General features: G+C 37.1%; 1 protein-coding gene across 1 annotated transcript; it reads right to left on the bottom strand.

The window, feature by feature from the left end:
* Positions 1-10,062: 10,062 nt before the first annotated feature.
* On the bottom strand, positions 10,063-11,107 carry LOC131646459 (cyclic dof factor 3-like). The gene has a single exon (XM_058916485.1). It carries the CDS (start codon positions 11,063-11,065, stop codon positions 10,094-10,096), a length of 972 nt encoding a protein of 323 aa, XP_058772468.1. The 5' UTR covers positions 11,066-11,107; the 3' UTR covers positions 10,063-10,093.
* Between the last annotated feature and the right edge of the window lie 15,159 nt (positions 11,108-26,266).

The raw sequence follows: 26,266 nt of genomic DNA, 5'->3' as shown, positions 1-26,266 counted from the left end.
AGCAGGGTATTACTGGTTAACAATGGAGGCCGACTGTTTCCAATATGCAAGGACCTGTCACAAGTGCCAGATCTACGCTGACAAGGTGCACGTACCACCAAACCCGTTGAATGTTCTGAGTTCACCATGGCCATTTGCAATGTGGGGAATCGACATGATAGGGATGATAGAACCTAAAGCTTCGAATGGACACCGATTTATATTGGTTGCCATAGACTACTTCACCAAATGGGTCGAAGCTGCCTCTTACACCAACGTAACGAGACAAGTAGTCACTCGGTTTATCAAACATAATATCATATGTCGGTATGGGGTTCCAAGCAGGATTATCACCGATAATGGGTCGAATCTGAACAATAACATGATGAGGGAGCTGTGCGAGGAGTTCAAGATTGAACACCATAATTCTTCACCATACAGGCCTAAAATGAACGGCGCTGTCGAAGCTGCAAACAAAAATATCAAAAAGATAATACAAAAGATGGTGAAAACATACAAGGATTGGCACGAAATGCTCCCCTTCGCCCTACACGGCTACAGAACCTCGGTGCGTACATCTACAGGGGCAACCCCTTTCTCCCTAGTCTACGGTATGGAAGCTGTCCTCCCAATCGAAGTGGAGATCCCGTCACTAAGAGTCATAGCTGACACAAAGTTAGAAGAATCGGAATGGGTAAAAACTCGTTTTGATCAGCTTAATCTCATTGAAGAAAAGCGACTGACAGCTTTGTGTCATGGACAACTCTATCAGAAGAGGATGAAAAAAGCGTTTGATAAGAAGGTCCGACCTCGAACCTACAGAGAAGGTGACATTGTCCTCAAGAAGATACTGTTGCCTCGACTCGACGCCCGTGGAAAATGGACACCTAACTACGAAGGTCCATACATTGTAAAAACGGTGTTCTCAGGAGGGGCATTAGTCCTCACTACAATGGATGGGGATGAGCTACCGCACCCAATCAACTCAGACGCGGTCAAGAAGTACTATGCCTAGCAAAAGCAGGATTACCGGACATAAGCCGAAGGCAAACTACGAAGGATAAGGGGTCGTGCAATCATCTACTTCTGAAGTCGAAGGATTATTGGGGCCCTCGATAACAAAAAGGCAACGGCAGTATTAATATCATTTCTATTTGTCATTTTCTTTCTTCGCATTTCTGTACACCCGCCAATTCAAGGCAATATCAATAAAATTTCCTTTTTTTGCATACTACGCTTCATTTCTAATTTCAGTACCATTTGCAAAGGATAATTTATCTTTATAAACTTTAACATGGATTCAACATGAGAAACTCGCAAACTTGCAACACAAAAGCAAAAAAAGACAAAATCTCTGGAAGGCTACACACACCTTGCACTGGTGTTACCCCAGGTTGATCCTTTCACAAAGGGGTCGGCAAGTCATTCGAATACAAACTGAGCCAGAACTCACAAACAGTTCAAAAGAGGTTAAACAAAGGCAATGGGTGATAAGGAGATGAGTGATAAGGAGATGAGGTGTCGGGGTTATCATACATACATCATTGCATACATTCATCAGTATACATACAACATACACATGTGTAAGCATTCACACATGCGCATTATACAAACAACAGGGGCATGTGCATAACACATAAGCATGATACATACGCATTTACAAAACAAAATTCTACATAGGTGAATTTCGCGACAACACTCGCGAATAACCCTATTGGTGGTACAGGTAAATTCTGCGATAACACTCGTAGATAACCCTGATGACATAGGTAAATTTCGCGACAACACTCGCGAATAACCCTATTGGTGGTACAGGTAAATTCTGCGATAACACTCGCAGATAACCCTGATGACATAGGTAAATTTCGCGACAACACTCGCGAATAACCCTATTGGTGGTACAGGTAAATTCTGCGATAACACTCACAGATAACCCTGATGACATAGGTAAAATTCGCAATAACGCACGCGAATAACCCTATTGGTGCTACAGGTAAATTCTGCGATAACACTCGCAGATAACCCTGGTGACATAGGTAAATTTCGCGACAACACTCGCGAATAACCCTATTGGTGGTACAGGTAAATTCTGCGATGATATTCGCAGATAACCCTGTCGGTGCAGGTGAACTTGCTAGAATTATAGCAAGCAATCCTATTGGGGTCCACAAACTACGGAAACTTACTAGAACTATAGTAAGTGGGGGTTCACAAACTGCGGAGGCTTGCTGACCATAGCAAGCCAATTACACAACCAACAAAAAGTCCTCGCTATGTAAGACTCAGGCCTTAGCAAGACATTTCACTTCACTCATACTCAAACTCAAGGCAAATTTAAGGGTCTTCCAGTATTTAATAACTCTTCGATCTGAACGACGCGAGGTCCATACACTCTTGTCATTCGATCCAAGGTAATTAAATAGGGGCATCTATCATACCCCAAAATTTACCCGGTTTAATTCTCATTTTTCAATTTATTAAGGGAGTTAAAAACTAGGAGCCATAGGGTTTGATATATCCATTATCAAACTCGCTCTCCTATAAAACTCCTGTATAAATGGGTTAAAGAAAGAGGATAGGGGTGTGAATGACAAAAAATCTCTAAACTCAATTGACATATGGGTTTTTTCTTCTCTTTTCCTTCTTTTGTCTCATAGAAAAAATAGAGGGTTTGTTTGCCAGAAATATAAAAGAATTAAGGCCCAACAGGCCCATTGAATTGTCTTTATCATTCATACTATTATTAATCATAACTCATTACTATTTATTAATCACTAAAATATTAGTTTTAAAAAATTGATTTTTTGGGTAATTAATAATTAATAAAGTTTTATTATTAGTATTGATGTTTGGTTATCAAAATGTTGTTCATTAACTAAAAAAAAAACATTTTATTGAATTATAATTAGTTAATTAGTTTTAGAATTAATTGATTAATTGGATTAAGAAAATTAAGTGAATTGGGTTTTTTGGTTTGTTGGGCCACGAAGCAATAGCATCCATTGGGCCCAAGTCGTATGGACTGAAGATGGACCGGGTCAAACCCAAGATCCGACCGATCCTGTTCACCATCCCCAATCCTTCTGCGCAGCCGCCAAACCCTAGCTTCATCCATCACCAGCGGCCGCCGCTCCTCCTCCACACAAACCCTAATCTATATTCAACCCAGGCCCATAGAAATCAAAACGCAAACAATCATACAATAACGGAAATCTAAACATACAATAACGTAAGAACAAAATCAAATCGGAAAAGTGAATCTTTCATTAATCAACGAATCAATTTTACAACACAATCAAATCTCCTAATCAAATCTCTAAATCTAAGATTTCCTAAAAGAATCTAAACCTAAGACTATAAGAACAAATGAAAGCACAGATGAAAAGGAGGGGAAGAATTTCTTCAGAAAACCCTAAGCGCCGCCACGAGATTACTTTTCCTTAATCTTCGAACCTGAAAAGCAAAAGACGAAAGGATTAGAGCGAGGGGGAGCTAACACGATCCAGAAACTCAAGACATAAGGTAACTCTAAAACGAAACTTAGCTTAGGATCTTGATTTGCATGCGCCGTTATTGATTATTGTTTGAATCTGGGTACGAAATTGGGGTTAGGGTTTATATTTGGGGTTTAGGGTTCATAAAGATTGTTAGGGTTCGTATGTTTTTGGTATTTCTGGGTAAAGAGTTGTTAGAGGGTGCGTTAGGAAGATGAAGATCATATGATCTTCATCAATTTTCTAGGATTAGGGGTGGTTCGCGTCAGGATTCACGACGGTAAGGGGTGGTTAACGGTGGTTTAAAGGGTTTTTTTTTCTGGGTTTGTTGATGGAAAGGAAGAATAAAAGAGAGAGTTTAGAGAGAGAACAAGAATGAAGAGAGAGAAAAAAACGGAGAGAAATGAGAGTGGGATCCGTGGAATCCCTGTGTTGATCTCTCCTGGATAGCCGAGTAGTCGCCATCTGTCCTTCCATGGACACTTGGCATGGCATCACTGAACGTGATTCAGTGTGTCTTCATTCTATGCACCCTCCACCAACAATACATGCAGGCCTTTGATCATACTAGGATCAGATCCAAGCGTCCTTAATCCTGAAGCGTACCGTACACCATGCGCCCTCACCCACACTGAATCCAACGGATCCCTAAACTTAATGGGCTCAGCCCAGTAACTTTTAACACCCTCCAGAATTACTAACCTATAATAAAACACACCCTTTTTTTTTATAAATAAAACAATAAAAAATGTAAAAACTTAATTAGTTAATTTTGTTAGTTTAATAATTTATTAAGTAATTGATTAATTAAAATATGTTAGTTTCTTATAAATTATTAATATTTATAAATTTTGCTAAATGTTAATTAATTAAATTTAATAAACTTCTAAAAATATTGATAAGTTGATTATTTATATATTTTACAACTTAGCCTAATTTCTCCTCAAACCGACTAAATATATTGGTCGTATTAGACGAGAAATAAAACTGTTCTGATTAATTTACAATTTACTTGCCCTCAATAATTCTCTCCTCGACCCGATTGAAACTATCAGTCGCTTTAGACGAGAGATAAAAATACACAAACTAAAACACAATTAATTCGCTGCCCGCGATGATCGAATCTATCGATCTGAGTAACCAGTGATGCCCATCAATCTGTTAGCTATACTGGTCGAATCTATCGATCATCGCATCTAACAGTAACAAATTAAATCAAGGTTGTACGCCAACCTCAAAATACTTTCACCCTTCAAATCAAATTCAACTACGATAGGCTACTCAAAAAGCCTCCAAAAACAATTTCAAATCACAAATTCAACCATAAGGCGTACAACCTTGACCCCGAACTACGTGGACTCTGATCCTCCATAAGGAGGTACGTAGGCATTTGGTAACAAGGCGAGTCTCCCCCCCTAAAATCTCAATTCAGTTTAATTTTAATTTTTGCCTCTTTTCACTTCATTAGCTATAACTTGAATCTTTAAATGTCAGCCTTTAGGAAAGGGTTGAGGGTGCCTAACACCTTCCCTCAACCTGATTATAATAACTTACCCAGCTCTCATAACTACGTAACTGCGTAGGGTTTCCTATTCGCCCTTCAGAATAGGTGGCGACTCTAAAACCTTCAATTTTTAGGCAGGTTGCTACACACATGTTAATCATTCTTCCACGTCAGCTTTATGCACGTATTTTGTCACCCCCCACAAGCTTGAGGTTGATAGATATTAATCAAGCCAAGCTTGGACAGACAAGAGTGGAACGGTTGCGGACCAAGAGCCTTAGTGAACACATCTGCAGCCTGATCTTGAGAAGAAACTGGCAACAAACGCATCATTCCAACTTGCAATTTCTCACGAACTAAATGACAGTCAATATCAAGGTGCTTCGTACGCTCATGAAAAACTGGGTTTGCAGAGATGTGGAGGGCACTTTGGCTGTCGCAGTAAAGCACTGGCAATCGAGATGGATGCTGATGCAAATCATGCAACAAGAAACATAGCCACTGAAGCTCACGAGTAGTGGATGCGAGAGCACGATATTCTGCCTCAGCAGATGAACAGCTAACCGTGAGCTGCTTCTTAGCCTTCCAAGACACAAGTGATTGCCCAATAAAGAAGCAATATCCAGAGATGGAACGACGCGTGTCAACACATCCACCCCAGTCAGCATCACTAAACCCTGAGAGCTGCAGATCTGAAGCCTGAGACAGAAATATGCCACGAGCTGGGGATTGTTTAAGGTAACGAAGCACTCTTAATGCAGCCTTGTAGTGAGCCTCCGTAGGTGAACTCATGAATTGGCTCAGTTGTTGAGTAGCAAAGGCAATATCTGGCCGTGTGGTGGTGAGATAAAGGAGCCTTCCTACCAATCTTCTATAAGCCGTTACATCAGAAAAAATGGAGCCATCATCCTGATGCAAACGAGAAGAAGCATCCAAAGGAGTAGAAACCGGTTTACAACCAGCTAAGCCAGCATCGTGGAGCAATTCAAGGCAATATTTCCTTTGACATAGGGAGATACCTTTAGAAGAACGTGCAACCTCAAGGCCCAAGAAAAACTTCAAATGCCCTAGGTCTTTGATATGAAACGTAGCATCCAAAGATTTCTTTAACGAATTGATCATAGAGAGAGATGTCCCGGCTAAGATAATGTCATCAACATACACAAGGATGGCTGTGAATGAAGAAGAATCGGTCTTAGTAAAGAGAGTATGATCAGCATGAGCGTGGAGGAAACCTTGAGCTTGGAGAAAAGTAGTTAACTTTTCAAACCATTGTCTACTTGCTTGTTTCAAGCCATACAATGATTTGTTAAGTTTACATACTTGGCCAGCTTTGGAGGAGTTTACACCTTGTGGAAGCTTCATATAGACATCCTCATGCAAATCCCCATGCAAGAAAGCATTGTTCACGTCGAGCTGGTGAAGATGCCATCCATGAATAGCCGCAAGTGCCAATAGCACACGAATTGTGGACATTTTGGCCACAGGTGAAAATGTCTCAAAATAGTCAAGGCCTTCTGTCTGTGTGAAGCCTTGAGCTACAAGTCTCGCTTTGAACCGTTCAACAGAACCGTCAGCATGCCTCTTGATCTTGTACACCCATTTGCTTCCAATGGGGGAAGCCTCGGGTGGCAAATCTACCAAGTCCCATGTGTGATTACGTTTCAAAGCTTCCAGCTCAAGTTGCATGGCCTGAACCCATCGAGGATCCTTGCTAGCACACTTGTAATTTGAAGGTTCAGTGTCAGAGGAGAGGGCCATGACATAAGCTTGATGCGAAGGAGATAACTGGGCATAAGAAAGATATTTGGAAATAGGATATTGGCTGGTAGATGCAGTGATGGAATTACAGACATAGTCCTTCAAATGAGAAGGAGGTTTAGAGATACGAGCAGACCTCCTATGATCATTAGATGAAGGATTAGATGATGGATGAGATGTGTCTTGATCCTGAACAATAAGATCAGCAGTATGATCTTCCAAATCATCTTGAGGAGCTGACTCAATGATAGGGGATAAGGAGGTAGATTCAGCAAGCTCAGTGGGGGCAATCTGAACATTAGAATCAGAGGAAACCATTGTTCCACTTGAATGGACACCTAACACACCTTCAGACATAGAAGAATCATATGAAGTTCTAGACTGATCAAAATAGGTGCAAGTGGAATCATTGGTACTGGATTTAGTAAGAAAAGGAAACTCCATGTCAAAGAATTTAACATTTCTAGAAATAACAATCTCAAAATTGCTGGTATCGAGGAGAATATAACCCTTCATACCTTGCTTGAATCCTAAGAAAGCACACTTCCTAGCTCTTGGATCAAATTTATGTCTATTGGTAGGCAAGGTGGATCCATAGCATAAGCATCCAAACACCTTAAGAGAACTCAACTCAGGTAACTTGCCATATAAAACTTCATAAGAAGATTTGTTCTTCAGGAGCTTAGTAGGAATCCGGTTCATAAGAAAAACCGCATGAAGAACAGCATAGGACCAAAACTTCTTAGGCAATTTAGATTGAATCATTAGTGCTCTACTAATGTTCAATATGTGCTGATGCCTTCTTTCAACTCTCCCATTTTGCTGGGGTGTGTACACACAGCTTCTTTGATGAAGAATGCCCTTCGAAGCATAATAAGCTGGCATATGTAACTCAGTCCCATTATCACTTCTCACCATCTTAACTTTCTTGTCAAACTGAGTCTCTACCATAGCTACAAATTCTTGAACCCTTTGGCATACTTCAGATTTGGATTTTAACATAATCACCCAAACATGTCTGCTATGATCATCAAGTATAGTCAAGAAATATCTAAAACCATGGACAGAAATTGTACTAAAGGGGCCCCATACATCAAGATGAATAAGTTCAAACGCATCATGTGCATTATTATTGCTAATAGGAAATGGTAAACATTTTTGTCTTGCCATTTGACACACATCACAAGCTGTATGTACATACTTAGGAATAAAGCTATACATCTTGCTCATACTTTCCATTCTATCATAAGCTAAGTGCCCTAGCCTTAGATGCCACAAAATGGCAGGAGCTAACTCTGCAGCTCTATTATTACATGTGAAAATACTTGAAACAAAGCCTGCCTCCTTATCTTTACTGACTTCACCATTGCCAGCTTCCAAATGATACAAGCCATCAATGACTCTAGCTGAACCAATCTTCCTCAAGTCCTTCTTTGCTTGTACAACACACTTATCAGTTTCAAAGCTTAATACACACTCCTGTTCCTTACATAACTTTGAAATAGATATTAGATTCACTTCAAATTGAGGCAAATATAGGACATTATCAATAGTCAGTTCATTAGTCAACTGCACACTACCACATACAGAGGATGTAATTGAATTTCCATTAGGCAGATTAACAACCATAAGGCTTATCTTCTCATATTTAAGAAAGCATGTTAAATCATGAGTGATATGATGCGTTGCTCCTGTGTCTAAGATCCAGTCCACACTACTTCGAATATTGAAACTAGCAACATAAGCATAAGAGTTGAATTTACCTCCCTTAGTGAGATTCACAGAACTTGTACTCTTCTCTAAGAGTGCCATCAAGTTTGAGTACTGCTCTTTGGTCAATGTCATGCTACCATTGTCACCTGAAGAAGTGGCAGCTCCTCCTTTTGCCTCTGAATCTTCAACTTCAACTTGATTAGCATATGAAGTAGATGAGTTACCCCTACCAAAACTAGGTGGATAACCATGCTTCCTATAGCAATTTTCAATGGTATGTCATGTCTTCCCACAAAATGTGCAAACCTTTCCATTACCTCTACCTCTACCTGATGAAAAACCTCCATTACCTCTGCCTCTACCAAATTGTTTTCCTCCATCTACAGCATTAACCATGCCAGATCCCTCTTCCACCATATTACCAACAGAAAATGATATGCCACAAATCTTTCTCTCTTGTTGCATGATCATGGAGAAAACCTTATTGATTTGTGGTAAGGGATCCATCAACAATACTTGTGATACAACACTATGATACTCTTCATTCAAACCTATCAAGAACTGTATGATTCTGTCTTCAGCTCTAAAGCTTCTGCTATTCCTCATGGCTAAACAACCACACGCGATACGACACGTACAATTTGGCATAGGTCTATATTGATCAAGCTCTTCCCATAAACTTCTCAATTCAGTAAAGTAGTCAGAAATTTTCTTCGTACCTTGCTTCAAATTTGATATTTCTTGATACAGTTGTGCCACACGAATGCGATCTCCTCTCATGAATCGATCCTTAAGATCATTCCACATATCCACAGCATTATCTATGAACACCACACTCTGAGCAATCGAAGGTGTTATAGAATTGATGATCCACGTATGAACGAGATTGTTGCATCTTTGCCACGCAACGTAGTTCAGATCGTCTTCATTAGGTATCTCTATGGATCCATCCACAAATCTGAACTTGTTCTTCATAGCAAGTGCACGCCTCATCTTCATCGACCAAGCATGGTAGTTATCACCACTCAACACCGGTGATACACACACCGTCGATGGATTCTCCGATGGATGAATATAGTATGGATCAAGTTGATCCTGATTATTGTTGTTATTATTTCTCGTCATTGATCGAATGCGATAACGCAACAACGAACAAGAAACGCAAAGCAAGAACAAAAAACACAGAATGAATCACTTCTCAAGAACGAGATATGCGCAACAAAAGCAGAGCAGGAAAGACCTGCTCTGATACCATCTAAGCAAATGAGAATGGTGAATGAATGCTAACAAACTCCATTGATGGAGAAGAACAAAGCTCTATAACTGCAGAGAAGAAAACGAGAAAACGAGAAAGAAGAAAGAGAAACTTGGCTTTGCATTCATTGATCAGTTACAAAGGACGTTACAAAGTTTATATACAAGTGTAACTAACTAATGCAAATTATAACTAACTTTCAGTTAGTTATCTTCAGCCAATCTCCACGTGAGAAATCTCATGCACATGTTAATCATTCTTCCACGTCAGCTTTATGCACGTACTTTGTCAAATATGTACATAAAGAAACATTTTGAAATCATATGAATCTATTTGTCAAACTCTGACACCCATCGAGTGGGACACAGCTTCAATATATATACACAATCAAATTCTCTCGTGGTACACAATAGACCTTGATAAAGCTGCGGGATTAGCTTTCAACACTGATGAAGATGCATCAACCGCATGATTATTGTTATCACAGTTAGATCCAAATCCCTTGAAAACTCCTCTCCCATTCTTGACTCCTACTGTTGACCATATAGAACTCTTTGCAACATCTTTAGGGTCATCAAATCTCAGTAACTTAGGAATCAACACTTCATTACTATCATTCCTTTCTTTTTTGTTGCTTTCTAATCCAAGCTTTTCTTTCTCTGAGTTGGGATGATTGATCATGTCTCCATCTCTTGAATGTTTCCCTAATGTAGGTTTACTTGGGCCACAAGATTGTACATTCCATATTGGTTGCAAAACACCACTATAGTATGTTACATTAGAAGAATTTGATCCAAAGGTCAAGACAGTACTCATTTGAGGATAATTAGAAGTGGCTTTGTTCTTACGGCGACCTGCTCCTACAAGCATCTTTCTCGCGGTTCCACCGGAAGTCCAGTATCTCTGGCAGTTTTTGCAGAAGTGTCGGGGTTGTTTGACGTTGTAGTTGTTGTAGTAGCAAAACTTTGTGTCCATGCTTTTGCATCTTGGGCATGGAACAATTATGTATGGTTTCTTTGGAGCCTTGTCTTGTGATATATCACTTTGTTCATCAATTGTAGTGGAATTCAGTTGAGAGGTTTCTGTTTCTGATGAGGAAGTCTTGGGGTTCTGAATAAGATTTGAAGATGTGGGAGATTTTAAATCCTTTGTGGGGTGAAATGAAGCCTCTATGGTTTGTTGTGAGACCTCATCAAGTGTAGAAGATGAAGATACAGATGAATTAAGAGTATGATCAGAGAAATCTTCATGAGCAAATTTTGAGGAAGAATCATTGGAAGAGACATAGATGTTGTGTGTCAGAAAGATGGTAGTACCAAAAAGTTTTATGGTTGGTGAATCATTAATCATCTGAGACATGATTTCAATTTCCTGTGTGGAAGAATTTGAGTTATGGAGAAGAAAAAGAGAGAAAGAGAGAGAGGGGAGGTATAATGATTTGTGAGTTTGTGGGAAGAGGTTTTATAAAGAGTAAAAGTTGTGTTGGAAAATGCCAGCTAAGAAAAGGGAGAGTTGTATGAGCCACAAGTTTTTGTGGCCTGTGATATCTCAATGTGCAGTTGGATTGCCCCACGTAGTTATAAAGATATAGTGCTTTTCTGCTATGTCCCACTCCCACCCTTTTTCTTCCATGTCACCTTCCTTTTTAATTTTTGGCATTTTGTTAATTCCCCAAATCATTATTTAGTGTTATCCTCTTATTTGAAATTGATCTTGGATGAAACTTTTTGGTTCACATGACTGGAGTGAACTGAGATGCGATGATGAATTTTGCTGAATCTGCCCTAGTTTGATAGGAGTTTGATAGTCCATTTAACCATCATTTCAATACACATTCACAAAACACGAGACTTGTTAGTCAAAGTTCATATGAGATTAGAGCTATCAAATATCTTAGTTAGTTAAGTTTGTTATGCTTAGTAGTAGGTAATGTATTAGATTTAAATAGGTTGTAGTGTTAACTTGTGTTAACTTTAATTTTCTTAATTAAAATACATATTATAACACCACTGCATCTCTATTTCTTTCCATACCATTGCATTCCTTTTTTATGTGTTGATTCAATTGTTGCACTAACAATTGGCATGAAAATTGAGTTAAAATATTTAGGGAAATATAGACTCTGTTTGACGACTTATATTTTGAGTTTATAGTTTAAAAGTTTGTATGATAATAAAAGATCTATTTGGTAACAGTCTTTTCATCACGAGATTATAATTTATTTTATTAATTTATAGTTTATTTTTCAGATATTATTTTAAATAGTGTTTTAACTTATAACTTATAGTTTATCATTTTTGTATCCATTAATACTCTTATAAATTTTAATTATTTTAAATGTGTATTTAATTATTAATATTTTTTTCTGTCATTTTACATTTATCAGTTAGTTAAACCGATAATTTTATTGAATATTTTAATTAGCTTATTAGTCATCAATCATCAACTATAATTTATAAGTTATCAGCCATCAGCCACCAACCATACGCTATAAGCTATAAGTTAAGTTATCACTCCACCGCTAGTTTTTCTAAACATAACTATTAGACATGGCAATAAAACCCATACCCACGGGTACCCACCCGAACCCGCCCCGAAGTTGACGGAGAAAACCCACTTTGACTAGGTTTGGGTTTGGGTTTTCCCCGATTAAAAAACATGGGGATGGGTCGGGTAACGGGGACACTAGTACCCACCCCGAACCCGCCCCCGAACCCGCCCCGTTTATTTCAATATGTACATTATTATTTATATTTCATAATTTATATTATTAAATATTTGGCTAATGTTTTAATAATTTAATTTATATTTATTATTTTAAATATTTGAAATATATGTATGAAATTTTTTGAGATTGTTTTATTTTGTTATTTATAATGTAATTTGATTTTTGAAAAAGTAAATATTTTTATTAGAAAAATTGATTTTACGAAATACATGGTCGCGGGGCGGGGATACCCGAACCCGTTAAGGACGGGTTTGGATTTTAATTCCCCATCCCCGTTTGGGTTTGGGGCGGGTAACAGGGATTAATTGGAGATTCGGGTTTGGGTTTGGGAGAGGTAAAAACCGTCCCGACCCGCCCGTGCCATGCCTAATAACTATAATAGTTTGAGAGGAATTAATTATGGAAAACAAAAGTGAGTGTGAGTGATTTTCATAAAATTCTTGCATACATAATGAATGGAAATGGTAACTTGCCATCGTTCCAGTCCTAAATGGAAGTAATTAGAAACGATAATACACATTGATAAAGGTATTTGGAGAGCTTAAGAAGTGTTTCAAGTGTTAGGTATTAAGAATTGGGCAATAATCAAAATGAGGCGCAAAGAAGCAAAGAAGAAATATTGTAAGGTTTTGGAATTTTGACTTCAAGTCTTATAGCAATATGAAGTGTATTTTTTTATTGTGGTCTTTATAGGGACATAATATTTACTTCAAGCATTTAGTGTATTTATATTTCAAAGTAAAGATGAGAGTTGAATTGTTTTTGTGACTAAATTAACATAAAAGTAAAATAATATTGTCAAAGTTTAAGAAAACATGGTTGAGATTAGATTTCGTCAATTAATCAGTTTAAATAAACTCTTGATCAATTATATGATTTCAAATTTACTAAGTGCATCTCTACTTATTGCTCATCATACACTTTTATTTTCATAAACAACATCAGATTTAGGATCAGTTTGTTTCAATTTTAAAAAAATAATTATTTGTATTTTTGAAAATAAATTTTACAAAACCGTTTTTTAAAATATTAAAAGTTTTTTTCATATTCGTTTTTTTTTTAATTGAAACATTATTTTTGACATCCTATAACATAAATAAACATTATTGAAAACCAAAATATAGTCAAAATCGCAATTTTTTCAAAAAGTGTTATTTCAAAAATAATTTTTATAAAAATATATTTGAAATAGTTTCAAAATTAAATAATTTTTTGAATTTTTTATATCCAAAAAAAATTTCAATAAAAAGATAAAATACCTAAAATAATATTTTAAGAATAACTATTCAAACAAAGTTTTCTTTTGAAGCTTTTATAAAAAGTTTCTTTGTAAATTTTTTTTACACAAAACTATATAACACTATAAAAATCATTTTTTTAAAAAAAACTAAAATAAACGGGCCCTTATTGAATCTACTAATATTGAATTATCCGCTTAATTAATAGACTTAATAAAATAAAGATCAAATATTGGTTTATTGCCCGTAAACATAAGACTATTCCTCTCTCTAATAGTCCTCATTCTAATGGAGTTTTCTTTCAGTCTCTTTCTTTAGAGGATGATTCGGAGATGACTTCCCTCTTCCTTTTCTTGGAGCTTGATCATGTGATATCATAGTGCGAGGGTAACAAGAATCTAGGATCTAATAGTTTTAACTTTTCTTTCTTCAAAAGGTTCTAGCAGTTTATTAGGACCGACTCAGGGTTAATGGTTTGGAAGTTCCATAGTAATTTCTCACTTTGCCATATTTTTAATTCTTACTTGGTCACTTTAATTTCTAATGTTGACTCTCCTTCGTAGTTAGAATATTTTCACCTATTTATCTAGTTGGATCAATGTACAAACTTGATGCCAGAGTGTTGGCAGTAAGAATTGCGACTGTGGTGGATAAATTGATCTCTCTAAATTAGTCTCTTTTTTCTTAAAGGTGGTCTTTTGGTTGATGGAGTGGTTGCGGTTAATGAGTTTATAGGTCTAGATAAGAAAACCAAGAAGGAATGTCTCATGTTTAAGGTGGATTTTGAAAAGGAATATGACTTTATTAGTTTGAGTTTTCTTGTCTACATGCTCGATGGGTTTATTTTCGAGGGTAAGTGGCATTCATGGATACATACGTGTGGCTTCTCTGGTAATCTCTTACTCCTTGTTAATGGTTATCTAACTTAAGAAATTAATATTCAAAGAGAAATAAGAAAGGATACTTGTTGGTACCTTTCCTCTTCCACCTACTAGTGAAAGCGCTAAACGGTATACCTAGTAAAGTGGTAGAACTCGATCATTTCGCTAGGTTTAGAGTAGGGTCCTTGGATTTGGTGGTTTCTCACATCTAATATACTGATGATACCTTGATTCTAAGTCAGGATTAAGTGTAGAGTTTGTGGAAAACTAAGTGTAATCTCCAGGTTTTTAAGCTAGCTTCCAACTTGATTATTAATTTTTCCAAGATTCATCTCGCAGTGGTTCATGTTAAGACGAAAATTTTAGATGTAGGCAAATATTTTCTACACTCCAAAGGGGTCTCGATGGATGAACATCCCCTTGTTGCTAGTACTTAGGAGCCACTTATTAGTGTGATTACCAAGCATCCACATATAAGGAGACTTTTGGAAGGCCATGTTATCCTCCTCAATTCCATCCTTAATTCAATCCCAAATTTTTATCTTTCTTTCCTGAAGATAACTAAAAAGTTTGGAAGGTTATAATTTAGATTGAAAGAAAGTTTCTCTAGGGAGGGTCAACACAGAGTCTATAATTTCTTGGGGTTAGGTGGACGAATGTTTGCAAAGTAAAGCATTTATGTGGGCGTTTACCTCTGAAATTGGTAAACTACGCTAGTCTCTTTTTAAAGGTTACTTGTGAGATCGACCAGGAAATCTCAGGACAACGCTTCTTATTTTCAAAATGTTTTGATAAGAGTTTAGAGTGTTGGTGTTTTGAAAGGGGATGTTCGACACGGCGTCGAACACTCTAAGAATTGAATATTGGAATTTTTATAAGGAATTGTGCAGAGTCTACACAACGAACAAGTAAATAAAACAACAAAGTTCGAATGAAAAAGACATAATATTAAAGCTTGCAGAAAAATATGTGATTCAAACATACATAGCCATTGCTTTACTCATTTCGCTCGTCGCTTGGGTACTTTGGGTGTTAGCATGTAGGCGTTTGTAAGTTGTGAACCCCCAAAAATATGTACAAGTTCTTTATTTATAATGCATAAAAATAACTACTTCTTGGAAGTTTTTCCGACCCATTGAGAACTCCACGCTCTTCGTTCTAACTTTCCCTTCACAAAACCCCATGTTATCCATTAATATGTTATTTCCCTCCAAAACGCTCTACTCGTGTGTCGCAGGCCATTTGTCTGAATCGTTTGGGCCTTTACTCAATTTTTGGGCCTTTGGCGCTTCTGGGCGCAGAAGTCTTCCTGCTATTTCTATTCCGCAGTCGACCATGTGTGGTTCGACCCCAGTATTTTGTCTTAAAGAGCCTTTCCATATTCACAAAACCTTTTTGGCAGGATTTTAGTCCTAGTCAAAAATCCTAGCCAACAGTGGGTTGGATGTTCGTGATATTAGATTTGTTAAGTTGGACATGCTTGAGAAGTGGTGTTAGAGGCTAATTAATGAATCACGTGATTTGTATCATTAGGCTCTTGTAGCCATATATGATATATGGTTCCTAGGAGGTTTATCCTCTTAGAAAGGGAACATTATTTGCTCTAGGATCAATGTCCTCTAGTTGAGAGATGTCTCCCTATTAGGTTCCCTGTTAGAAGTTGACTCTGAGTGATTTGTGGAGGGTATTTCTAAAAAAGGTAGGTTATACTCCTTAATTCATTTTGGAGTCATATTTAGATTTTTATCTAACCTATGAAGGTTATATATCCTAGACTATTTTGAGTTTTCTTCAAAAACATGAGAAATTAGAAATGGTAGGTCATTGGGTCGATGTCTTTTGTTATGGGATTTGAAGTGGATGAATGACATTTTTGTGTGGGAATAGGAGATGCTCGATGAGCTACTCTATCTTCTGCAGGGTACTACCTTCTCCCTCGAGAGTGACATCTAATGGTGGAGCCATGGTAAGCATGGTGTTTACTCGATCGCTACGGCATATTATCTTCTAATTGCTTCTAGTTTGGGATCAGTTACTTCTAGACCTCGTCCCAATCCATATTTGCCTCTTATCAAAAAGAGCTTATCTCTCACAAAGGTTATGCTCTTTTCTTGGTAGCTTATGTGGGATAAAGGTAAAGTTCATGAAATGTAAAATGACATGAATGTAAAGAGTTTGAAATGTAAATTGCATAACGTAAATAAAATTAAAGTAAAGTGCATAAAATAAATGTTAGGAGTTAGTACAATTATTAAGTCATAATGAATATTAATGATCAATCAACATATTCGAGACAATTAACGTTATGTTAAGCAATCGTAAGTGTACTTATGTAGAATAAGTACCTATATGAGGCCATTCAATAGCAAGTTATATGCCATGCATGTTATAGAAATCATATAAATCATTCTCCTAAAACAATGTAGCACAAGTCAAAACCAAACAAGAAGAATAAGGATAAGAAGATAGAGAATTGATCAAGCACTAAGGCAAAGAAGATTGGTGTTTAAACAAAGTTTGGTTCTACATCTTTGAAATAGTTTTGATGATAAAAAACACATGTTTCTAATAAGAACATATATGCTCCCTGATTGGTTATTTGTGTTTCAGAAGTTCTGAAGTAGAAAACGAAGCAGAAGGCTGCATTAAGGGAAGCTTATAAAAAGAAGAAAGTCTGAACTTTAGTCTCTCTGAATCAGGAGGCTTCATCAAGAGAGAGGTTTACAGGAATAAGAAGATCTAATCTCTGAAAGAAGGTTATAAGAACAAGAAGTTCTGATGACTTTGAAGGAAGTCTACAAGAACAAGAAGTATTTGTCACTTGATCTTCGTTCTAAGAAGATCATGTTCCAAAAGTTACTACAACAAGCTCTCCCAGATCGAAGTAGTAAGGTTGTCAATTGCTTGGGTTTTGACTATAATTTCTCAGAAGCAGAAGTTCTGATGAAACTCTGATAAGGAAAACGCTTATTGCACCAAACGCTGACGTAATGCTCTGATACATTATCTTCTGATACTTAGTTCCATTACAAGTCATTAAATTCAAGATCTTCTATTAACGGCTGGATCATCAATTCTATGGAAAGAATCGCTATATTTGGAAAGGTCTTAAATCATATTATTTCAACATTCCAAAAGTGAAAAGTGTGTCTCTCAAATGGTTAAAAAAGCTTTACTATATATTGAAGACACTACTGAAGTTAAGAAGTAGAATACTCACGCACAAGCTATCAAAAAATCTATATTCATTCTCTTATTAATTTTTGTGCATTGTTCTTAAACATTGTGTATATATCACAGTTGTGGTACAGCTTATTAGAAGCATATTTGTAAACACATAAGATTAAATTTTGTTGTATTGTTCCTTGAGTAACCGGGTTGTGGTTTATCTCAAGAAGACTTTGACGGTTGTCATTGTGAAAGTTGTTGTAATCAAGTTTGATTTAGTGGATTAAGTCCTCGTAAGAGAGAGGCAAAATCACCTTGGCGGGTGGACAGAAGTAGTTTGAGTTCAAACGAGCCAGGATAACCAAACGTGTCTTAAGTTTTTATTTTATCAAAAACCCAATCCAACCCCCCCTTATTGTGTTTTTCGAACCTTCAATTGGATCATTACTTCAATCAAACTTCTTCATGATACCTTGAGAGAAACTTATCATCAAATCAAAGTACCAAAAATGATCAAATGATCATTTAATGGTAGATTTGAAATGTCAAAAGTTCATCAAGCACTAATCTCATGTCAATTGAACGAGAAGAAACTTCAATCAACCAAAATTGACCAAGTAAATAAAAAGTCAGAATCAAGCAATCAATTAAAATCAAAAGAAAAAGATTAAAAGGTTTTTTAAAAGATTTTTTAATGAATTAAAATGGAAATTAGAGGGAAAATTCAAAACATACATCAAATAATCAAGAAAATAATGAAAAATCATAAAAACTATGAGAAATAAGATCTCAAAAGTTGGATAAAAAAATTTGAAAATGATGGAGAAATAAATTGTGTAAAATGAATTAAAAAGAAAATAATGGAAAAATAACAAAAAATATTGAAAATCATTTTTTTAATTTGAAAAAAAAACAAATATAATAGAAAATATTTTTATGAAATTATATAAAAAATTTGAAGTGAAAAAGTTTTTAGGAATAATTTTTTATGAATTTTTGAAATAAAAGGAATTAAAATAGAAAAGGAAAATAAAAAATGCTACGGCTAGTTGATGTGTCACGCGTTGATTGGATGGATTCAAATGTTTTACCCAAAACGCGCGCCACACTTCATCTTCAACCGCCAGCCACTTTAATTTTTCAGAATCATAAACTTGTTGTTTTAAACTTAAACTTCAAATGTTTTAGCTTTTACTAACATCAAAATTCATGTCTCTTTGCTCATGAACAATTTATTTGTTCTGAGTCAAGAGAATTTTGCAGAAAACATAAGAACCCTTGTTTACCCAGAAAAATGGTAAACAAGCGCTAGTTTCCTTTTTAAATGTTACTTTTGCGGAATCAACTAGAATACTCCAGGACTAATTGCTTTATTTTGTTATATTATGTGTATCTGGTTTGTATTAAATGCAACGGTGACTTTAAAGTAAAAGTAAACACTGAAATTAAAGGCTTTAAAGTAAATCAAAGCAATAAAAAAGCAGTAGATGTGCACTGAAAGATGAAATATAACGTAAAATGATTGCATTAATTAAACTGGTACGCATACGTACATTCCAAAGTTGCACTCTTTACTCATTATTGCACAGAGATTTGAGTTTACTTGTGTTTATGTAGAAAATGCGGACCCCTAAACTGTTCCTATTGAACTTGCTTAAATAGTAAAAATAAGATAACTACTACTAACGGTTGACTGTCATCAGCCGACACGTGTCTTCGACATGCAGCATCTTCGATGTATAAGGCCTCCACGCGTCTCTTGTAACTGCTGAAAACCGTCTCCTTTTAACTTCTAATACCTCTCGACTTCCACTTCAGTTTTTGCAGCAAAATTCTTAAGTCTTCGCATACTTTTGGTCGAACGCTGAAGCCTCTGATAATCTTTCTAGTCGAACAGCTTCGACTACTAAGCATTACTTAGTCGAACCGCTTTGACCCAAATGGCAATGTAGTTATTTAATTGAGGCCCAATTACCAATTTAGGGCCTTTCTACCAAATTGAGGCCCAATTACCAATTTTGAGCCCCAGTTGCCCATTTATTGGTAAGTCGAAATCCTAGGGTAACAAATTGCCCCCCAAGCGACTTCTTTCGACTGACTTTAGGAAAAAGAAAAGATGGCGTTTCAGTTCTTTCTTGGGTTTCGACTTTTGTTAATTCCCATTACGCCATGATTACATTTCATTTTCCCAGGCACTAATTATTACCTAAACACTAGGTAATGGGCTATAACTGCTCCCACTTTCTGAAACCAGTTTTCAAAGAGTTTCTTTGACATGACTTTTGATTTTACAACTTCTTTTTGCACGATTTCTAATGACGTCACCACCAGCTTATATATATGTACAGCTTCTTTCTCCTTTTTCTTTCTTTCTCCTCGTTTTACTTCTCTTCTCATACGTTTCAGAAAGAATCATCTCTTTTCCTTTAACCTTTACCCATTTTCTTCTTCTTCTTTCATACACAACAATGGCAGCTACAACCATCAACACCACTGTGTACGCTACGGGTGCGAACCCTTTAGGGTTTATCATGTCCCGTGAAGAAGAAGAACAGGGATTAGATTTCATTCCTCAACCCAACCTTTCTGAAGCCAAAGCCATCATTTGGCAGAACCAAATGTTAATTCCTTTTCAGATTACTGATAAATTAATGGCTTTCTCAGGGCCATTACCAGACCATCGTTCTCATCCAGAACAAACCACTGGTTTCTTTCCTTGTTTTCAAACCACCATGCCTGTAGCTTTTGACAAACCGCGTCCTCTTGCATATTCAATACAGTCTTTTAGCATTGTCGGCCAATATAAACCTTGTCTAAACAACAGCCATTTCATCTTATGGCCTGACTGATGAGCTCCACAAACACCACTATGAACCTCTGACACAGCCAAATATGCTTCAGCTTCACTTAAGCATTTCAACAATACACCCTCAGCTGTTTTCTTGTATAAATTATTTTCTAATATCACATAGTTTAGAGCTCTATATTTAATCTTTCGATCAGTTCCTCCGACTGGATTATTTAGTTATTGGACCAATGGGTTTCTCCAATCAGCATCAGTCATATTGTCGATGGCAAAAATTTCCAGGGCATACAAATCTTTACTTTCAACTTTACTTTCCACATTATCACCTACCCCCTCGAATTTTGACGTCGACAATTGACCTAATTTGTCTAATACTTCATGGGTTTCTTTATTCTTGATCTCGACCATATCTTCTAACTTGTCTTTAGAAACTCTATACCCAGAAGCAATTTGTGCCAATTCATTGGCAATGTAATTGTTAGATCTTGGTACATGCAAGATCTCAACATGTTCGAATTTTTCTAATAAGCGTATCACAATTGCATAATACATTATTAGATTTTCTTTGATGCATTTATACTCTTTTTTGATTTGTCGAATTATTAGCTCAGAATCACCTCGAATCTCAACTCGTTTTGCCCCTAAATCTATTAGGGCCTTCAAACCAGTTATCAAGGCTTCATATTCGACCTTATTGTTAGAGCATACTTCTTTCATTTTATAATGGAACTTTGTTGGAAGTCCTTTGGGAGAAATAATCAAGACTCCAATTCCTGATCCATTTTTGTGACTAGAACCGTAAAAAAACAGTTTCCAATTAGTTGGTTTGACGAGATTTGCAGAGAACTCGACTAACCCATGTTCGACTATAAAATCAGCCACAACTTGTCCTTTCATAGCTTTTAAAGGAACATATGTTAAGGAGAATTCAGTTAGCGCTAAAGCCCACTTACCAATTCGACTATGCAAAATTGGTTTAGACAACATATGTTTAATAACATCAAAATGAGAGGACACATACACATCAACAGGCTTTATATATTGCTTAAGTTTGTTACATGAGAAATACAAGCATAAGCATAATTTTTCAATATCATTATACCTAGTTTCAGCATCTACTAGGGTTCGACTTAGATAATATATAGCTCTTTCGACGCCATTATCATCTTCTTGGGCCAACATACTCCCAATTGTCGAACCTGATGCAGCTATGTACAATTTCATACTTTTTGTCCTATTGGGGGGTAACAAAATAGGAGGCTTAGTTAAATAAGCTTTTATTTGGTCGAATGCCTGTTGATGTTCTTGCTCCCATTTGAATTGATCTTGGTTCTTGAGCTTCACAAGTGGTGAAAATATCTTCGTTTTGCCACTTAGATTTGAGATGAATCTCCTCAAGAAATTAATCTTCCCCAACAATGACTGGAGTTGTTTCTTTGTTTCTGGCGCCTTTAGCTCCAAGATTGCTTTCGTCTTATTTTGGTTTATCTCAATGCCTTTCTTGTGAACCACGAAGCCTAGGAAATCCCCTGCATGTACACCAAAAGCACATTTTAAAGGGTTCATTTTGAGTCCATATTTCCTCATTCGTTCAAAAGATTGTCGAAGATGGTCTAAGTGACCATTTTCAGAGTTAGATTTTATTACAATATCATCAATATAAACCTGCATAAACTTGTCAATAAAATCATGAAACATGGAATTCATGGCTCGTTGGTATGTAGCTCCAGCATTTTTTAAACCAAAGGGCATTACTACCCATTCATAAGTTCCTAAAGCACCTGGGCATCGAAATGCCGTCTTAGGTACATCTTCGTCAGCTATAAAAATTTGGTTATAACCTGAATATCCGTCCAATAAGCTGAGATATTCAAATCCGGCTGCAGAGTCGACTAACATTTCAGCAACCGGCATGGGATATTCATCTTTAGGGGTAGCCTTATTTAAATCTCTGAAATCTATGCATATACGAAGGCTACCATTTTTCTTTATGACAGGCACTATATTAGCTAACCATTCGACATACCTCGCAGTTCGAATAAACTTGCTTCTCAGCAATCTTTCAATTTCTACTTTGATTTTTTCTATAACCTCTGGCGCAAATCTTCTAGGAAGCTGCTTGATAGGTTTTTTACCTGGGTTTAAAGGTAGTCGATGTTCCACCACCTGTCGACCCAAACCAGGCATTTCGTGATAATCCCAAGCAAAACAATCTTTGTATTCTCTTAGGAGTCGAATCAACTTGGTTTTTAAACAACTTGCAAGCTTCGTGCTCACATATGTAGGCCTTTTAATGATCCCATCACCCAAATCAACTTCTTCCAGGGGATCTTGAGCTTGCATTCTTTTGACTGATCCTAACGGATCCATTTCAAAACCTAAAGGTTCATCATCGTATATCCCATCAAGTCGTTCGACTTGGTGATCGACTTCAGGACTGTCCTCATTTTTTACCAACATGGCCTCAATAGCCATATTTTTCTCTAATTCGGCTTCTAAAGCCGTTCTTTCTTTGTTTCCGGTCAAATAAGCCATTATTGGAGCCAGGTATTCTGACTCAGTGGTCATCATCTTTGACTGATGTCCTCTGCTCTGGAGGACTTTCATGATTCAATGGTTCATTAGAGTCTTCTTTATTCCAAATGAAACCATAATTTGGGTCTAAGTTCAAATACTTAGACACACTTTCATCAGAAGAATACACCTCTTCTGCTTTGTAGCAAGGAGCTACATTTGCCAGATGTTGGTCGAAGTGTCTACGACCACTTTCAGTTTTGTAATAACTTTGGTCAGCTTCAATATTCTCCACTATACCATCTGGCCTCCAAATGGCCACACGCTGATGTAAGGTCGAAGGAACTGCCCCTATTCCATGGATCCATTCTCGACCCAACAGCAGTTTAAAATTTGCCTGCGATGCAATCACCATAAAGATGGTTGACCTGACAGTCGAACCAACAGCTAGTTTTACTTGAATCACTCCAAGTATTCCACTTGTCTTGCCCTCATAATTAGACAACACCATATTATGGGGCCTTAAATCTTTGTCAGATTTACCCACTTTCTGAAGTGAGGAATAAGGCATTAAGTTTACAGCAGCCCCACCATCGACAAACACTTTGTTTATTGGAACATCATCCACTTTCGCCCTTATGAATAAAGGCTTCAAATGATACATCATTCCTCGACCTGGCCTCTCAAACACAGCCTTTTGCTCTTCTACCACTCCTTTTCCCATTACATAGTAACAGACAGGAGTTTCTTCCACATTCTCGTCAGGAAGAAAATCATCTTCGTTCTCAGATACCTCAGATACTCTGTCGAACTCTGCTGGAAGTACAGAGACAATTCCACAGTCGATTAGCAACTCATCTGACTCTATGTCAAAGTTGTCGTCGACCTCTTCGTCCGACAGTGGAGAATACTCAGGCTCTTTTTCTGTATTGAGGATCGGAGCATCATCGTCAACCAATTCTTTAATCAGTTTCTTTCCTAGGATCATTCCTGCAGCCAGTCTTTCATTTGCTATTTTAGCCTGCTCTTCAGTCAACTTCCTGTGAAAAGGCTTTGGCTGATAGTGAGAAAATCCTGCCTGCACCATTTTCGAATTTTCCTGTCCATTCTTATGGCTTCTTTGGTAACGCCTCCACTGCGTTCGAGTCATGGGGTTCTTTCCTTTGTAGTTTGGAGATATGTAATCTTTTCTTTTAGATTCACTATCCGTCCAAGAGCCTTCAACATTGGTTCCATCGCCTTGAATCTGCCATTTTGGGCGTTTACCTCTGAAGTTAATGGGTTTCACCCATTTGTCTTCAGGGACATCCGTCTTGGGACGGAAAGTCCTTGGTTTTTCAAACTTCTTCCTGTATTCTCCAGCCCTTCGACCACTGTTTTCTCCTGTGTACATGAATTGACGATTCTTGCCTCGACGAGGATTGAACCTCACTTTGTTTGCAACATCGACATTGAAAACAGCATCACACCTTGGGCATAATCCAACTTGAGAGTTGTTATTGTGGCATCTCTCAAGGAATTTCAAAAGACTTTCTTTTGGTTCAGGATAAACCATGTTCAAAACTTTGCCATCAGTAGCGCCGTTTTGCTTTCTAACGAAACCATCAGTAGTCTCGACCATCATCACATCAGCAAGCTCAGTATAGTGAGCCTCTTCGACCTGCAAAGGATCAATATCAACTTGCATTGATGACTTTGGCTTTTCTCCAAACTGTAACCTTCCTTCTTTCAAAGCTTTTTGCACCAAATCCCTGAAAAGGACACATTGAGAAGTTTTATGACCCAAGAAATTATGAAATTTACAAAATCCTCTTTTTTTCTTTTGTTCAAGAGGAGGATTTTTAAGTCCTGCGGGTACTATGATTTGCCCATCAGAAACCAACAAATCAAATATTTCATCACATTTTGTTATATCAAATGAATACGTTTTACTAGAAAAAATTTCATTTTTACGTTCAATCAGATTTTTATCTTTTGAGGGCTTGAGCAATTTACAGATATATGGTGGCCCTGGCTTTAATTCAGCCATGTTGACCTCTCCCTCTTCGTATTCACTGTCGCTATTAGAGTCGAACTCACTTGTAGTAACATAAGCTATCTTTTCTTTTTTATGATATTTACTAGCTCTAGCTTTTTCAGCTTTTAGCCTTTCGACCTGGCGTACTCTATCTGCCAGTTGTGCCATATCTCTCAAATGTTGGGTGTCTAATTTCTTCCTTATGGAATAATCTAACCCACCTGCAGCCATTTCGACTAACTCATGTTCAGGAATTTGTGTGAAACATCTAGCTTTCAGTAACCTAAAACGGTTTAGATAGTCATCGACTGGTTCTGCACCCTTTCGCCTAACTCCAGCTAATTCTTTCAAACTAATTTTCGACTGTCCCATATAAAATTGTTCATGGAACAATCGTTCTAATTGGTTCCATGAGAACAAAGATTGTGGAGATAAGGTCGTGAACCAAGTAAATGCATTTTTTGTTAAAGAACTTGGAAAATACTTCATCTTCAGATTTTCATTGTTTGCTATTTCTCCAGCCTCTGTCTGGAACCTAGCAATATGTTCGACCGTCGACTCGCCAGTGTCACCAGCAAATTTGGTGAATTTTGGGACTTTCCACCCCTTAGGCAATTCTGTTTGCCTTACATATTCTGACAACGGGGAAACGAAATTTGGTCTATGCAAACCTACATTTATTCCATTATGAACTAAAATTTGTTCGACTACATTAGAGATATTATTGTGTCCAACATTGACATCTTGCTGGATGTTCCTAAGAACCTGGTCAGCATCTTGATGCCTTTGTACTATTCTAGGGATCTCTTGCTCAATCTGATCTCCTTGTCCTATAGGTTCGACCCTTCTCACATTCGACCCTTGAGTAGTCGAAAGGTTTGGTTGTGGGGGCGCTCCAAAGAAATCTGCAATTCTGGCCATTTGTCCAGCCAATATTTCATAACTTTGGTTCGTGTTATTTATCATGGGAGTAAAAACAGTTCCCATTTGTTGAGTAAGGGCATTCACCATTTCATGATTACTTTCGTCTATTTGTTGTCGAATTGACAACATTGACGTAGTACTTAAAGATGGCAAAGCCTGGTGATTATATCCTATGCCTATAGGTCGACCCCCTAGACTTGATGTGCTTGTAGCCATCATGCTGTCAGAATATAATGAAGGATTTGTGTGCAAACCTTGCATCATAGACGTGGGCATTCCAAACT

This window comes from Vicia villosa, linkage group LG2 (genome assembly GCF_029867415.1).
Source record: "Vicia villosa cultivar HV-30 ecotype Madison, WI linkage group LG2, Vvil1.0, whole genome shotgun sequence".
In the NCBI taxonomy this organism is placed as follows: domain Eukaryota; kingdom Viridiplantae; phylum Streptophyta; class Magnoliopsida; order Fabales; family Fabaceae; genus Vicia; species Vicia villosa.
The sequence above is the reverse complement of the archived record's forward strand: the minus strand, read 5'-3'. Positions and strand labels throughout refer to the sequence as shown.

Excerpts from the sequence above, each read along its gene's own strand:
- LOC131646459 (XM_058916485.1), bottom strand. The coding sequence starts at position 11,065 with ATGTCTCAGATGATTAATGATTCACCAACCATAAAACTTTTTGGTACT.